A 15,593-nucleotide genomic window follows, 5' to 3' on the forward strand; every position below is an offset into this window, starting at 1 on the left:
AAGAAGGGTCTCTTTGGGCTAGTTTAGTTGTAATATTGCTGGACAATGACAATCTTGTAGTAGCTCACTTTTATAGACTCTTCTAACTTGATTAATCTAATTTCCTTTGCTTTCGTTTGGACCCAGACTTAGCAAATTAGATTTGCCCGAATTAGAGAACCAAAGTCTACTTGAAGTCTGAAGGTACCAGGCAACTATGAGCAAGGATGCAATGTAGAGTAGAAATTAATAAAGGATAGTGTGTTCTAAAGCCTCTCCTTCAGTCTGGAGGCAGAAGCTCAAGGTTAAACAGATGTCTCTGGGATGGCAGACCAAGGAAGGTCTATCTTTGGATGGGCAGCATGACATTTTAATGGGATGAGTTCTAGTTGAGTATCTTTCGTTTTTTAATGTGCACATGAATCACCCAGGGATTTTGTTAAAATGCAGGTTCTGATTCAATAGGTGTGCGGTAGAGCCAGACTTCTAACAGATTCTCAGGTGGTGCTGATGCTGCTAGTCTATAGACTCCATTCTGAGCGGCAAGGTGCTAAGCAGACATCTTCTTAGTTGAATAGAACCACTAGTTTACTTTGTGTTGCAATTTAGTCTTTAGCAAATGTAAATTAAATGACCATTTGACATTGAGGAACGGGTCTTAGGAAGAACAGAGAGGAAGTTTACTAATATTCCAAGGCAGCCTTGTGTGCCAGCAACAGCACCAGTTGCTTCAGACTTTCTAAAAGGCACTTTGAGAATATTGTTTGAATGATGGATTTGAGTATGCAGAAACAAATTTTGTGCAATAACTCTGTGTGGTGTGGTTCCTGAGGAGGCAGGAGGGTAAATAATAAAATGTGCCATTACTGGTTATTAAAGGACCTAATCATGGGTTAGAATTATAACCCTTTATCAGAAGGTCCAGACAGATTGAATGGCTTTTTCAAGGTCATGCAGTCTATTAACACTAATGCAAAAACTAAAATCTATATCCATGATGTTCTCCCCTGACCAATATCATGCTGCTTCTTAGGAGTGGATTTTTAACCAGATCTGGAGAAACATCAGTATACATTTTGATATCTTGCCCACCCAAACTATAGTCCTTTAGGAGGTGGAGTGTGGGATGTCTGTGTGTGTGTGTGTGTGTGTGTGTGTATGTGTAGCAGAAGGGAAGACATATGGATTTGTGTATTGAGCAGGAAAACGTCAGGTCCTAAGTGTTCCAGGAATACTCTTTTGTCAGGAATGTTTGTGCCACACTTAAGGAAAGAAAAACTGGATTTAGAAAGTCTAGTGAAAAGAAAAGATAAATGACAAAGAATGTGGTAACAATGGCCAAAATCAAGGGTGTGGTAATTGTGATTGATGGGTCAGGGGAAGTTACAGAGACAGGTGTTAAAAAATGATTTAAAGTTTCTATCTATGCTGTTTCTCTCTCTCTGGAGAAGGCAGAGGAATAATTGAAATCATGAGGTTAATGATCTGACCAGACCTGGATTTAAATCTTGACTTCTCCAAATATAAACTTCATGTCTTTGGCATGTAACTTATTCTCTTTAAAGCGTCTCACAGAGTTGTTCATAAGGAATCCATGAGATAATCTATCTAAAGTATTCAGTACAGTGCCTGATACCATAAAGATAAGATATGGAATCTGGGTCTATGGGAGATCTAAAGTATTCAGTACAGTGCCTGATACCATAAAGATAAGATATGGAATCTGGGTCTATGGGAGAAGCTTCAGTAACTGATTCTGATACTGAAGGTCCTTGACAACCAACCAACTGGAAGAGTCTCTTTTCTGGTCTCATTCTGGAGGGTAATGACCCCAAGAGAGGTGACCTGAGTGAAAGTCTCCAGGCCAGGATAATCCAAAATATCTGCTTGCTACCCATACAGGAACCGGGTAGCCATGTTTCTCTGGCAGAGGGATTCTCTTGGCATATCAAGCGCTCCTGGTCAGATTTCTTCTTTCTGCTTTCATTGTTCTGCATGCTGCCACCAAGCTTAGCTCCTAAAGCTACAGGCTGGTTTTAGAACCTGGTAGGCCCTGAGTACTGGAGTTGTTGTATGGATTTCCTGCCTCACAAAGGAGCAGGAGAGTAGGTGGCACAGGAGTAGGAGCAGAAGGAAGGAGAAATGAAACAGGAAGTCAAGTGGGAAAGAGAGACAGGAAGTCTAGACAACTTAGGATCATGACCCAGATACCAGGCATCTCTCTTATTACAGGTGCTGTAGAAATGAGTGACTGTCTGGGCTTTGTTCCTCTGTTGAGTTGACTGGAGGGATATTGCTCTCATACGTATACTCAACTGTGTGACTTCATGCATAAGTGGATGTTACTTGCTCAATTTTTCCCCTCGAGAGAAATCAGTTCCTTAAGTGGGAGATATTTCTCAGCCTGGGGAAGATAGCGATTTTCTCAATCTGTTTTTCCCCAGTTGGCATATATATGAAAGACAACTGGGAAAATATCGATTGAAAGAAGTATTGCGGAGCGGCATTTATTCAAGACTCAAAATATATCCGGTAGTTTATAGAGCAGAGAGATAGATGTAGTCCCTTAAGGCTTCACTTGTGAGCATCAGCATTGACTGAGGAGAGCTAATTTACTATTTTCCTAGAGGAAATGGAGTTGAGAAGAATGATTACAGCAAACTGCTTAAACAGAAAAAGTGTCACAACTTTTTATTGAGTCTTGTTTGGGATGTTTTTGTAAACTTATCAATCATTTTGTGACAGTTTACGGTGTAACAAGATTTTGGTGTTTGTGAAACATCCTTTTGAAACAGCCCCAAACTAGATTTCTTTGTTTCTCTCTCATCATACTGACATTGGGTCGAAGTTTATGAATCTTGAATGACCAGTCTATTAGCTAACACTCTTGATTGCAAGTTACAGAAGTAAACTTGACTTTGAAAAGAAAGGGAATCCATGTAAAAGAAAAGGAAAGTTTTAGGGAGGTTCAGGACAAGAAATCCAGCTGGGCTGCAGGTATGTTTTGAAGTTCAATTCTGGAAAGCCCTTAGCGTCTCAGGTTAAGGCTTTCCCATAGCTGCCTAGTTGCGTATTATAATTTCAATCTCCTAAAGTGACTGCAGAGCAGTTTAAATGACTAGTCCACATTGTTAGGAGACACAATCTATTTGCTGCCCACTGCTCACCTTCTGAAGTCAGTAGGCCACCCCTGGTTTCATCATACATACTATGAACTTGGTTTCTGGGGGTGTAGCTCTGTGGATTTGGGGGCATGGAGGGCAGTTTCCAGAAAAGGAAAGTTGTTATGGTCGTGGTGGATGTGCCAAATTCCTCTATCCTGCTATGCCCAGAATGAAAATGCTGCCTGGCACCGAGGATGCTCTCCGTATTTACCAGATGAAATAGTTATTGACTGAATGCACTGGCAAGGCTATGAGAACATGTTTGGCTAGATAAATGAAGAATGTTTTGCATTTTGAACGTCATGACAGTGGACTTTATGAGTTGATTACTGTAACAGTTAACTGAAAACTAAAGTTACATTAGTTAACATCATTTGATTTCCATGCTGTTTTTCTGTATTTGTGAAACCATTTTAAAATTAAAAAAAATGTAAATTTTTGTGAGAACATTTGAATGACAATACATGTTTATTTATTTTAATAGTGTTTATTTCTCTATTTTTTAAAAATTCATTTGATGGACATGAAGACTAAGCCTGGAGTAATTCGCCCAGTACCTGTAAAATCCAAAATCTTACTGAAGAAGGAGGAGGAAATCTATGAACCCAACCCTTTCAGTAAATACCTGGAAGATAACAGTGACCTCTTTTCTGAGCAGGTGAGCATCCCCATGAGAAAATCTTTGACATTTTGATAAATGACTATATAAAACCTAGTGCTGCCTTTCTGAATATAGTGTGTGCAAGACTGTGTTCATCTGATTGGAATATCCTTAGTAATAAAAAAAAGATCCAATTTTGCATAATAAAAAGAAATTCTTATATATTTTCAGGATGGTATTTTGAAGTATTTCAATGTTTTTTTCCTAAAAATTTTCTACCTAGTGCTGGTATTGTTTTGGGACTTTGCTCTCTATAAAGACACTGGTTGGATGAGTCAAATAGGTGTTGCACTCTTATTTCTAAAATCCGGTCTCCTTTTGAAGAGATGCAATATTTTAGATTTAGTATATTAGTACGTTTGACAAAATTTCTATTGTCTGGATTCATATTGACATAGTAGAGGTGAGGTGAGGGCCTAGATTGAGTGGTACTAGTTAGAGGCCAGGGGCTCAAGTTATCCAAGGCTTTGTTGCTCATTTGGTTTACATGTAAAGAAGGTCTTCCCCTTGTATATGCTTTATGTTGGAGGTAGTATAATGGAAGGTTGTTGATGGTACTTTATAAGATATTTGGAAAAATATGAAAATACATGATATAAAACTTGGTAAATTATTTCAAAGATAATCTTGACATATTTGTTTGTCTTATTAAAATGCAACAAATAGACATAGGTTATGTGGTTTATATGTCAAACATTATTATGTGGATAAGCAATGTAAGCAATCCAGAAATCTTTCTGGATACAACAAGGACACATAAGATCACCACATTTGGCAATCTGTAATAAAATTACATTCATATTTATGAAACATAAGGAATATCTTATCTGCCACACATTAGCTCTATAAGCCTGAGAAAATTGTTTCATCTTTCTAGGCTTCAGTTTCTTTCTTTTTTTTCTAAAGGTATGCTTTTTTTGGGGGGTGGGGGGAGGAAAATTGGCCCTGAGCTAACATCTGTTGCCAATCTTCCTCTTTTTTTCCCTCCCCAGAGCCCTAGTACATAGTTGTATATCCTAGTTGTAAGTCCTTCCAGTGCTTCTATGTGGGACGCCCTCTGAGCATGGCTTGATGAGGAGTGCATAGGTTCACGCCCAGGAGCCGAAAAGGCAAACCCTGGGCTGCCGAAGTGGAGTGCACAAACTTAACCAATGGGCTATGGGGCCGGCCCCAAGGTTCCAGTTTCTTAATGCATAAAAAGAGGCATTCAGATCAGGAACTTCCTAAAGATCCTTCAAACTCTGAAATTTGGGTTACTTAAATTTAAGTTTGACCCTGACTGGGTCAGAAATCCCTATGTAGCCTTGGGAAAGTTCAGTATAAATACTGTCTCAAGATTAACTATAGATTTTATTTATCGAATGGAGATGAAAATATTTTGTCTGTATATACTTTCTGAAGAGTGATATGATTTTGATAAGTTAAAAATTTTTAGAAGACACTAATATCATTGAAAATGATAATTAAAGGCAATTATTTTCATTTTATGGAATAAAATATAGTTCTCAATTTAAATTAGAGAAATCTTATTTATGTGTAGGTTTGTCTTCACTAATTCACTAATTCACAGTGTGGGATCATTACAAAAAATTTATAAGAATAACCTAGTTTTATATGACAAAAATGCCAACAGTTAAAATAAATTTCACATATAACTTAAATTCTTCGAAATATGATCTAATGCTCTAAAATAATTTGTTCTTTTGTATTAGAATAATTTCAAACTTATGCATTTTATTTTACATGAGATTCTTTGAAGAATATCAGGTTAATCTACCTATAATTTATCACAATTTACTGTCCTCTGAAATGATAAATTCCATTTTTAAATGTAGAAAATTCTTGTCATTCAAAGGAGTTGCCATTTGTTTTCATTACTTTTCCTGACTACACAGCAACTTCAAAGCTCTGTTTATGTACAACACAAACCTAGGTATTTCCAGAGAATTTGTTGAAAATTTGAGCTCTTTTGCAACTATTAAGGTGCCACAGACATAATCTTATTTATATTTTCTTTCCATCAATTTTTTCTTGTGCGTATCCCAACTTCTGTGTGGAACATGGGAAGAAGGAGTTTGCAGACTCAGAATTGAAAGAAGTCTAGCATACTACTTAAAAGTGAATTTCAAATGTTCCCTGGTCTTATTCATTGACCCTGCATAAAAGGGAAAAGATAATAGAACCTTGGGGCCACTACACCCTGGAAACTGCATATACTATCAACTGGCCTCCTTATATTGAGCTCGGACTGTCGTCTCATTGTGTCCAGTGCTACAGGGGAGGCAGGGGCCAAAGACGGCTCATAAGAGTAGATGCTTAGATCTACTTAAAAAAATGAATTGACTAGTAATTTATAATCTCAGTATTGCTACTTCATCAGAACTTCCATAGAAGGGAGCACATTCAGATTCAGTTCTGGTCACTACTGTGTTCTATACTGCTGCCACAGACTGGATTGAATGGTTCCAAACTCAGCTGATCTCACCCACCCATGTAATGGGAAATGTGCCGGACAGTTGGGCCAAATTGAAGCAGCTCACATTCACTAATCTGTCTTGTACTGGGGGCAGTTCCACATGACAGGAGATGTTGGATGGGATTGTTAAGGCAATAAATTTCCCCTGGCAGCTTCACTGTCATAAAATATGATTTCAAACTTTCTGTTATAAAAGATCACAAACTAAAGATGATGAGACCAGACGGGAATGAATTTACTGTTGCTTAAGAAGGTGCATCTGGGCAGGCTTTTAAACTGATAATGAACTGAAAATTTGCCTGGAGACAGCCTCTGAGTACTAAAAGCAAAGTTGGAAACCAAATGCATAATCAAGTAATTGAGACTTGTTAATCAACAACTTTTACACGAAAATGGCATAGGCCAGGAAGCGTCATTCTATATTAGATGGATTTTTGAACAAAAATGCTTCAGAATGAAGCTTATGCTTCTCTGGAATTACCTTTAAATCCATTACTGTATCAATTTGTGGTCCTTTTGGGTTATTACAAAGTATCCTCACTCTCCACATGTGGATTTAAAACTATGGTGATGTGCTTTGAAGCATAGTTCTATTGAGAATGAACAGCAGTGTTGGAAAATAATTAACAGAATCGATTGGACAAATGGGCACACAGAAGACAGAGCATCTCAGAAAATCAATTTACTGACGAGAATGAAGATACTAGAGAATTGAATGGTTTTTAGTTTGTCTGACTACTTGTGAGTTTGCAAAATATATTGATTGCTTTCTGGTCATTTAATGTATCTAATTAGCTAAAGGTGGTTTCTTCCCTGAAGTTTCTCATATAATACGAATAGCAGTTGCTAACCTCAGTTGTAGAAAATGTTCCATAAAATATTCTCTCTCATTTTTTATAAATGAGTCATTCAACCCTTGATATTAGATATGTCATTTCCTTCTTAAAGCCCTAGAGAAATGTATCAAAAAGTTTTGAACAGAATTAAAGGAGGAATATTGTAATTTCATCTGATTTTTCTGGAAATACTCTCCTTTTTTTAAAAAAAAATGAGAAATAACACTTGCAAGCAGGTAGGCCTCAAATTTTATTTTCCTTCTAATTTACTTCAGTGGGGAAAAGAACATGATTTTGTACAAAAATTACCATTTAACGAATTTCCTTCACACTACTTCACAGACAACATGAAAGGATAATTGTAGGGAATTTTCTTCATTGTAGTATTTTCATTCTTTCTTTCCTTCTGATTTTTCTCATACATCTGACTTGCTTCTGTGGGGGACAGGAATTGGCCACTCCAAGATATGTCTCTTTGGCATGAGGATTATTTTAGGCTGGTTACTTTTAAAAACTGCAGACGGGAAGGAGGCTCTGAGGAGTAGAAGTTACTTACCCTTTGTTAAGAGACATTTACATTGTAAAGGAAATCTCCATCTGTAAAGGTGCCTCCCTCTCTGTGCCAGGAAGAATTGGGGCAGATGACCTTATCTCTAGAAACTCTTAATCAATGCCAAAGGCAAGGACTTAAATCTGCATTTGTTCACTGTACTTGTGTGGTAATCTCCCATGATCAACTCCCCCTCCACCCCCAACATCCTCCTTTGTCTTTAGCTGAATATGATATTTAAGGTGGTGGCTTCAGCCATATTGGTGAGTCGCTCAGTTTGCCTGAGCCTCTCCCATGTATACATGTTATAAAGCTGTGTTTAATTTTCTCCTGTTATTCTGTCTCATGTGAATTTAATTTGTTCTCCGGGCAGAAGAACCCACAATGGGTAGAGGAAATGTCTTCCTCCCCTACACTTCCCTTCCCTACCAAACGCTCTCTGTTTGACATTCAGCTTTGATGATTATGTGAGTGACTTTCAGATTTCTATATAAATATTCATCAAGTTATATTTCCACTGTGATCTTCTTCACCTTCACTTCCTTGTGTCACTCACATGTTAAGACTACAGGGCAAATACTCACCTTTGTCATCAGGTGAAACTGACAATATTGCCTTTTATTCTGAATGACTTTTGGCTTTGCCACAAATTAGTACTTTTTCAATCTTTGTTTCTCAATCAAGATGGCTCATTCTTTTTTGTCATAAAATTATCTTTTATCATTGCTAACATTTTATTAAGAAATATTTTTAGAGTAAAACGTTTAGCCTCTTTAGGTCTAGAAATGATTAAGTGATTTGTTTTAAGGGGGAGAGAACTGTATTTCCTTATAGTGTTACATTTCTTTTGGAAGGGTTAAAACCAGAGATTTGTCTTCTCCAAGTTTTACCATGTTGTTTTTGTTTTTTCAAGTAGTGAAATCTTTGTGAGTTTTTCTCTTCTTTTGTTTTCCTTCCTCCCTCCCTTTCTTCTTTCCTTCCTCTATATGTAACAGGTAATAGACAATTTATCATAAACAGGTTATATACTATATGTAATAGGTAATTTATCATCAACACAATCAACCATTTTCTTAGTTTTATATGTTTTTTAAACAGTGTCCTTTAGAGATAATATTTGCTTTTTACTCCAGGATAGAATCAGATAGAATCACCTCTTTAAACTTAGGATTTCATCTCTCCCCTTTTTTGGCTTTAGTTTTCTCTTAACCTTGTGTGTGTATCAAGGTTGGAAGATTGGAATAAAGAATTGCAATTTTCCGTGGCAGGTGTCTACATTGCTAAAGGAGTTTTTCCCTGCCCCCCTTCACTTGCCTTGTGTAGGGGTCAGAATCTTAAAGAGATTTTCACTGGCTTAAACCACCCTCCCCCCCACAAAAAAAGGGCCTATTTGCCACTTCTATCATAATTGATAGAATTATCCTAATAATTCTAATAATTAGTTAAGCTCTAAAACATTAGCTGCTTAACAAATATTTGGTGAATAAGTACTGTCTGACTTTACCCCAATCTACTGAGAAACGAGGACAATCTGAAAGCTTTAAGCAAATGTATTCTCTATGCTTTGTTCACCCATGCTATCCCTATATGTCTTTATTTAAGAGGGATGGCCATTGCCAAATTTAGAACCTCTGGGTAAATTTGCTCCAGTTTTAAAATAAGGCCTTGTTAAAATAGAATTAAAAATCCTATATTGGTTTCATCTGAAAAGTATTAAACAACAGTTAGAATGCAAAAGAGAGAAGGTAGCTGTGTAAAAATAATTTTAAGTAATATCCAAATTAAATGTTATTCAGAGATTAGAAAGTTAGTTTTATTTGTTGGCAAGAAAAAAGGTGCACTCTTCTGTTTTACTTTACAGACATCTCTATCCCAGAACTTCTCCTTGAACTTTGAGTCAAGGTCATCCTATGAATAGAACTGTAGATGGAAGCAATCACGTGTCTTTGGCATAATTTTGTCTTATGGTATATAAGATAATTTTGGTAAAACTAAGGCCTCTTTCCTAGGACACTGTCTACAGTGCTCTCCTCGCTCTCTCCCTCCCTCCACAGTTTCAATTCCACAACTGAAATACAATAAGAGTGAGAAGCCTGTGATTTTCTTTGCTCTACTGTACATTTTCTTTGACCCATGAAAAGCAGAATCAAGGTAGAGTGCATAGAGGAGGACGTAGTAAAAACCTGATGTAGTCTTTGACTCTAAACGCTAACACTGATGTGTTTGAAACATGTTATCATCTCTAAACACTGGAGAGATTGTTACAGATTTTAAAATGTGGGTGAGATCAGACTTTGAATGTAAAGGTCACAAATGTAAAGGTCACAGCAAGATATATAAGTTTGAAGAGGAATTGTGTGAAGAGTGTTGGGATAAAGATAAAATAACTAAGTAGGTAATTTCAGCAGAGAAAAGAATAAATCCAAATGAGAAGAGCAGACAAAAGAACACAAAGGAGAGAGAGAAGCAGAGAGCTAAAACTGGTAAATAAACTGTCTTTTCAATTCTCTTAAAAAAAACAGACAGCTTGAGAAGTACAGCCTATAGAAAACTGAAGTCAGGCTACTGAAGCAGGTGATTTAAAATAACCATATGGAAAAAAGAAAGTGGGATTAAAAATGTACTTTTCTTTATTTCAAAACTTGCATCCAAAGGAGATCTGTAGTAAATTTGTAAATTCAAAATTGGTGATTTCCTAAGGATGGGAGCTGGTAGGTATTTAGAGTTTTTCAAAAATAATGTTCTAATCTCCAAATATGGACATCCTAAATGAGATTTAATCTATTGTGGCCCAGCCATCCAAATATCAATTATCTTATGGACTTCTAGATCTTTAATATATATTCTTTTGCATGAGGAAGATTCACCCTGAGCTAACATCTGTGTCAGTCTTCCTCTACTTTATATGTGGGTCACCACCACAGCATGGCTGATGGGTGGTGTAGGTCTGTACCCAGGACCTGAACCCATGAACCTGGGCTGCCAAAGTGGAGTACATCAAATTTAACTACCAAGCCAGGGGCCAGCCCCACTTTAATATTTGTTTTACCTTACTTTTCCTTGAAAATAGAAAAGCACATTTGGTAAGAAAATAAACAACTACCAGGAACTGGATTGTCAGTTATCTTTATCTAGTAGAGTTAAGAAGCTTAGCACATTTTACCTGCTCAAATAAAAGCAAGTATAGGTGATATTTATTCCATTGGGTAAGTTCAGAAAAATAGAGGTATTGTTCTCAGTCTTTGGCTAAATGGTCTCTGGGAAGTATTGGGCCCTCATGAATTGTATTTGGTGGAAGCACTGGCCCTTGGCAGGGTATTGTAGGGTCAAGCTAGTTTCATCTCCCATTTTAGAACCCACATTCAGGCAGGATATGATGACTTTATTCATTTTGATGTGTAATTAAACCAAAGGGAAACTAGGGCAGCTTGGATTTACAGAAAGAGCTCTGGAATGTGGATTCTAGTCATGATTATGTGGTTAACCAGCTTTACCCAGTGCATTTGTGAAACCTGAACCTCATCAATGAAATGAGGAGATTGGATTAGACCAGTGGTTCTTAACCAGGGTGACTTAGCTCCAGACATTATTGGTTGACATGGCTGGGGAGGGGTGTGCTATTGGCATCTATTAGGTAGAGGCCAGGGATGCTGCTAAACATCCTACAATGTATAGGACAGTCTCCCACAACAATTATCCTGCCCAAAATGTCACTAGTGCTGGGGTTGAGAACCCTGGACCAGACCATCTCTTGGCTCCCTTCCAGGTCTAAGAATACTATGACTAATGAAAGTCAATACTATCCCTGCCAGCAGCATTTCGGTTCAACCAACATTGATTAGGTGTCTTCTTTTTGTATTTTAATTAAGAACTTTTCCTTATTTGATTTACACAAAAGAGGTAAGTTAGACACCATTTATGAATTTCTCTCATTCCACATAGCCTCTACTTAAAAAGATAGCCCTGTTTGATAAGCATCATACATTTTCATTAGCTCTGGATATATCAGCAAAATTATGGCTTCCCCACCTTTCTAGACATTTCTCCTTCCCTCATGTGTTTCCCCAATTGTTAGGTTTCAGGATAATCAACTAAAAGATAAAATTTTAAAAGTCAGATAGTCTGTATGATAAATGTATGCTGTTGGATTAAGGCATTTCTGATGCTGGATCTTATTATCCGCCTACAGCATATGAAGGCACTGTATGAAGTAATTTTGAAGGTGCCCTCTCACCCTGACATTCTGTATTTACATTTTTAACTATTATTGGAACCATCCTGATATTTCACCTCCTTAGGTGGTCCAAAAAAGGAAGAAAAAAAAAGACCAAGTATTACTCAGGTCATAAGTTTGGAGAGATGGATAGTCTTATAATCTATTGTTTAGGTGGAAATCATGACAAATGATACCTATCCCCAAAGAGTTTGCTATGATTTTTTTTCCTTTTGAATTGAGCAATTTTGGGTAGAGAATCTCTTTATTTTGACTATTTTTCTTTCTTTACAAATTACTTTGTATTTACTTCCTTTTTGTAGGGTATTGAGAAATCATCAATATGATTTACTGTCACTATTTCCCTTGGAATAACTAAAATTTTGTTTTGCCTTTCCTTAAGCTAGAAACCCTGGGAGGAGAGAGAATTTCTTTTCAAAATTTATATATATATGTATATATATGAGTGTGTGTGTTTATACCAAAGATATACACATATTTAATAGCCTTTTAAAGGGCCTTGGTATTTGCTACTTAAATTACTCTTTTTCCTTTTTTGCATTGGCAAACTTGACAACTTTTTTTTTTTTTGAGGAAGATTGGCCCTGAGCTAACATCTGCTGCCAATCCTCCTCTTTTTGCTGAGGAAGACTGGCTATGAGCTAACATCCGTCCCCATCTTCCTCTACTTTATACATGGTATGCCTACACAGCATGGCTTGCCAAGCGGTGCCATTTCTGCACCCGGGATCCGAACAGACGAACCCTGGGCCGCTGTAGCAGAACGTATGCACTTAGCCGCTGCACCACGGGGCCGGCCCCCATGGCAACTATTTTTGTTGTAAATATCCTAAATAGAAAGGCTAGGCAGGAAACCTAAAATTTAAGCAAAGATACTTTTTATAATGAAAGTGAAGATGCCTTTGCAAGTTTTTCCTGTCTCTGGATTTCTTGTTTCTGCATTCTTACGTGCAGAAGACACCATACTTTGATTCATTTGTTTCATAATCAAAAATGACTCTGGGATAATCCTTGCGATAAACTTTGGGGATAATTTTTTCTCTTCTATCTCTCTCTGGGAGGTGATATGGGACTGGGTGACAGGCTCTATATGAGAAATATAATTTAGGGGCGGGCCCGGTGGCCCAGCGATTAAGTGCGCACGTTCTGCTTCAGCGGCCGGGGCTTCACCTGTTCGGATCCTGGGTGCGGACATGGCATCGCTTGGCAAAGCCATGCTGTGGTAGGCGTCTCACATATAAAGTAGAGGAAGATGGGCACGGATGTTAGCTCAGGGCCAGTCTTCCCCAGCAGAAAGAGGGGGCTTGGCAGTAGTTAGCTCAGGGCTAATCTTCCTCAAAAAAAAAACCAAAAAAAAAACAAAAAGAAAAGAAATATAATTTACTTGAAGAACATCAACACTTTCATGTAAATTCCTTGTTAAGACAATAATAGATTCAAAGGAATAAGACCTCAGGATATTAAAAACTATAAGATCATTTTTCTTTAAAATTATAACACTTTGTTAACATGAGCAATGTAAATGATGCATTTAATGCACCTAAAAATATAAATTCACCTAAATATATACTAATCTTGTACCATGAAGAAGTTTATAATAGTGTAACATTAAACCTATCTTGTATGTACACAGCCTGCTGAGAATTTCAAAATAGTAAAAGTGGATTTTTTTTTTTTTTTAAATCAAAGATATCTAAATGCTTTTGGTATCAATAGAGTAGAAATTAACTCATATTTGTGTGCAGGGTATCTCAGCTTTAAAATGTTTCCTTAAAATAATAAAACTATGGTCTCTTCCTAGTTGTCCTAACGAAGACAGGGCAGCTGCTGAAATAAGTGTGGAGTGGGCCTTAGAAGAGCAAGCAGTTTGCTATCTACGTACTTTTATAAGGAAGGTCCTACCTCCTCACAGTCAGTCAGAGATCTGCAGGTATCAGTCAAGTAACAAACTTTTTAGCCACTTGTCATGATTGGATACTTTCTGCCATTTTGTGAAATGGAATCGTTCTCATGCTCAGTCTCTTACTGTTTTAAAGTCCAACCAGTTCCCGAAATCTCCTGTCACTCTCAAGATGACCTCTCTCAGAGCTTCTTGTTTTTCCTCCCTCGATACACCTATTCTGTGGGTCCCATACCAGACGAGACACTGGGAAACTTGTGACTCATGTCATTTTGTCCACTTTTACTTGGAATCCAGCACACGTGTCTTCCCTAATCTGTGATTCACCAAATTTATCAGCCCAGTACTGATGGTGGAGCAGAGCGACCTTTCTCAGTCCCTTACTGGGTCTTCTGATCTCCCCGTTTCCCTCCCTCTCCTCCATCCTGTTCTGCCCTGTCTCCTTCCCTCAGGCTAAGCAAACTTTCTGTGTTCTTACTCTGATTTATTGTATATTCTTCCAGAGTTTTGATGTCCTGAATCCTGGACTTTTGAAACCCAAAGGCTTTCTCTCTCAAAGTATTACTTCTGCCATACATTCCCAAAATCTATTCGGAAGCTCAAAATCCAAAAATTAACTCTTTAAAATTCTGCTCTATCACCACCAAAACTCCTACCCTGAGACATTAAGGTGGAATTAAGCCTTAGCTGCCTGAGTTGGTGGAAGGACCACAGAGCACGGGACTATGGGGGTGGAAGAACCGGAAAATACTCTTCCCTGGATGTGGTCCCTGCAGTGCAGAGGAGTGCTGTGGTTTCCTGATGGATAGTGTCGCTGCTTTCTCCACACTCACTCTATTTTCTTCTGCTCTTAGCATTTGACCATTTCATGTTTGTGTCAGTCTCTGCAATAGATATGAGTGACTTCACAGGAAATAGAGCAGACCATATCCCTGCCCCCAGGGAGCTTAGATTCTAGTGGGTTCTAAATACTCTGAACCTTGATCTCTGTCTCCTTTCTGCCATTCTTACCCTTCTCTGCAACCCTCTTTGTTTCCTCATTCTAAACTGTCCACTTCACACTCAGGCTGCGCACTTCATGGCCTGGTCCTCTGGTCCTCTAATCCATTAAGGGCCCCTACCCTGGCTGTGGATTACTGGAGCCTTTGACTTTCCTGCTTCCTCAAAGGAGAGAAACATTGTGATAGAATGCAACGAGTGATCTTGCGTTGATCAGTCAACTCTCTGAACTTCAATTTTATCCTAGAAAAATGAGGCTACTGATTCCATTTCTAATGGTACCCATGGTAATCCCATTCATGGTTAAATGAAATAGTCACTGTGAAAGGGCTCTGAACACTTTAAAAGGGATGCAAATTTTAAATTTTTATTGCTATCATTTCCCTTACAATCTCTATAATTTTTGAAGAAAGGAGTTGACTTCCTACTAAGGAGTGACCAAAATATGTCCTCCTTCTCTCCACCATTATGAGAAATCAGAGAAGTGTCTTTTCTAGGTTACTTTCTAACTATTCAATTTACCTGGCATCTCTCCAACCAATGCATTCAGGTCAGCTGTGTAGGACAAGAATCAAACTATATGTACAGAAAAAACATAAAACTCTGTTTGAGCCCTCTGGTGTCCACAGTGATAACGAAATCTTTTCTCTTCCTTTTCCCTTGAGCACGTCTCCATCAAATGCCTTCACACTTATCCATGTCATCTGCTCTGTGAAATTGCTGTCAGACAACTACAAACTTTAAGCACTAAATAAGCCAAGGCTTATCTTTGAAATTATATTTTATAATTTGAA

At 37.7% G+C, this 15,593-nt stretch overlaps 1 protein-coding gene across 50 annotated transcripts in view; it reads left to right on the forward strand.

Moving 5' to 3' along the window:
- The window catches only part of MLIP (muscular LMNA interacting protein), a 244,675-nt gene that overhangs the window by 187,149 nt on the left and 41,933 nt on the right, over positions 1-15,593 (forward strand). For all 50 annotated transcript variants that reach the window (XM_070244755.1, XM_070244754.1, XM_070244761.1 and 47 more), the window contains one exon: positions 3,673-3,801. In XM_070244755.1, the coding sequence (XP_070100856.1) occupies positions 3,673-3,801 (129 nt within the window). The remainder of the gene's footprint in view (positions 1-3,672; positions 3,802-15,593) is intronic.

Source organism: Equus caballus, chromosome 20, assembly GCF_041296265.1.
Source record: "Equus caballus isolate H_3958 breed thoroughbred chromosome 20, TB-T2T, whole genome shotgun sequence".
Taxonomy (NCBI): domain Eukaryota; kingdom Metazoa; phylum Chordata; class Mammalia; order Perissodactyla; family Equidae; genus Equus; species Equus caballus.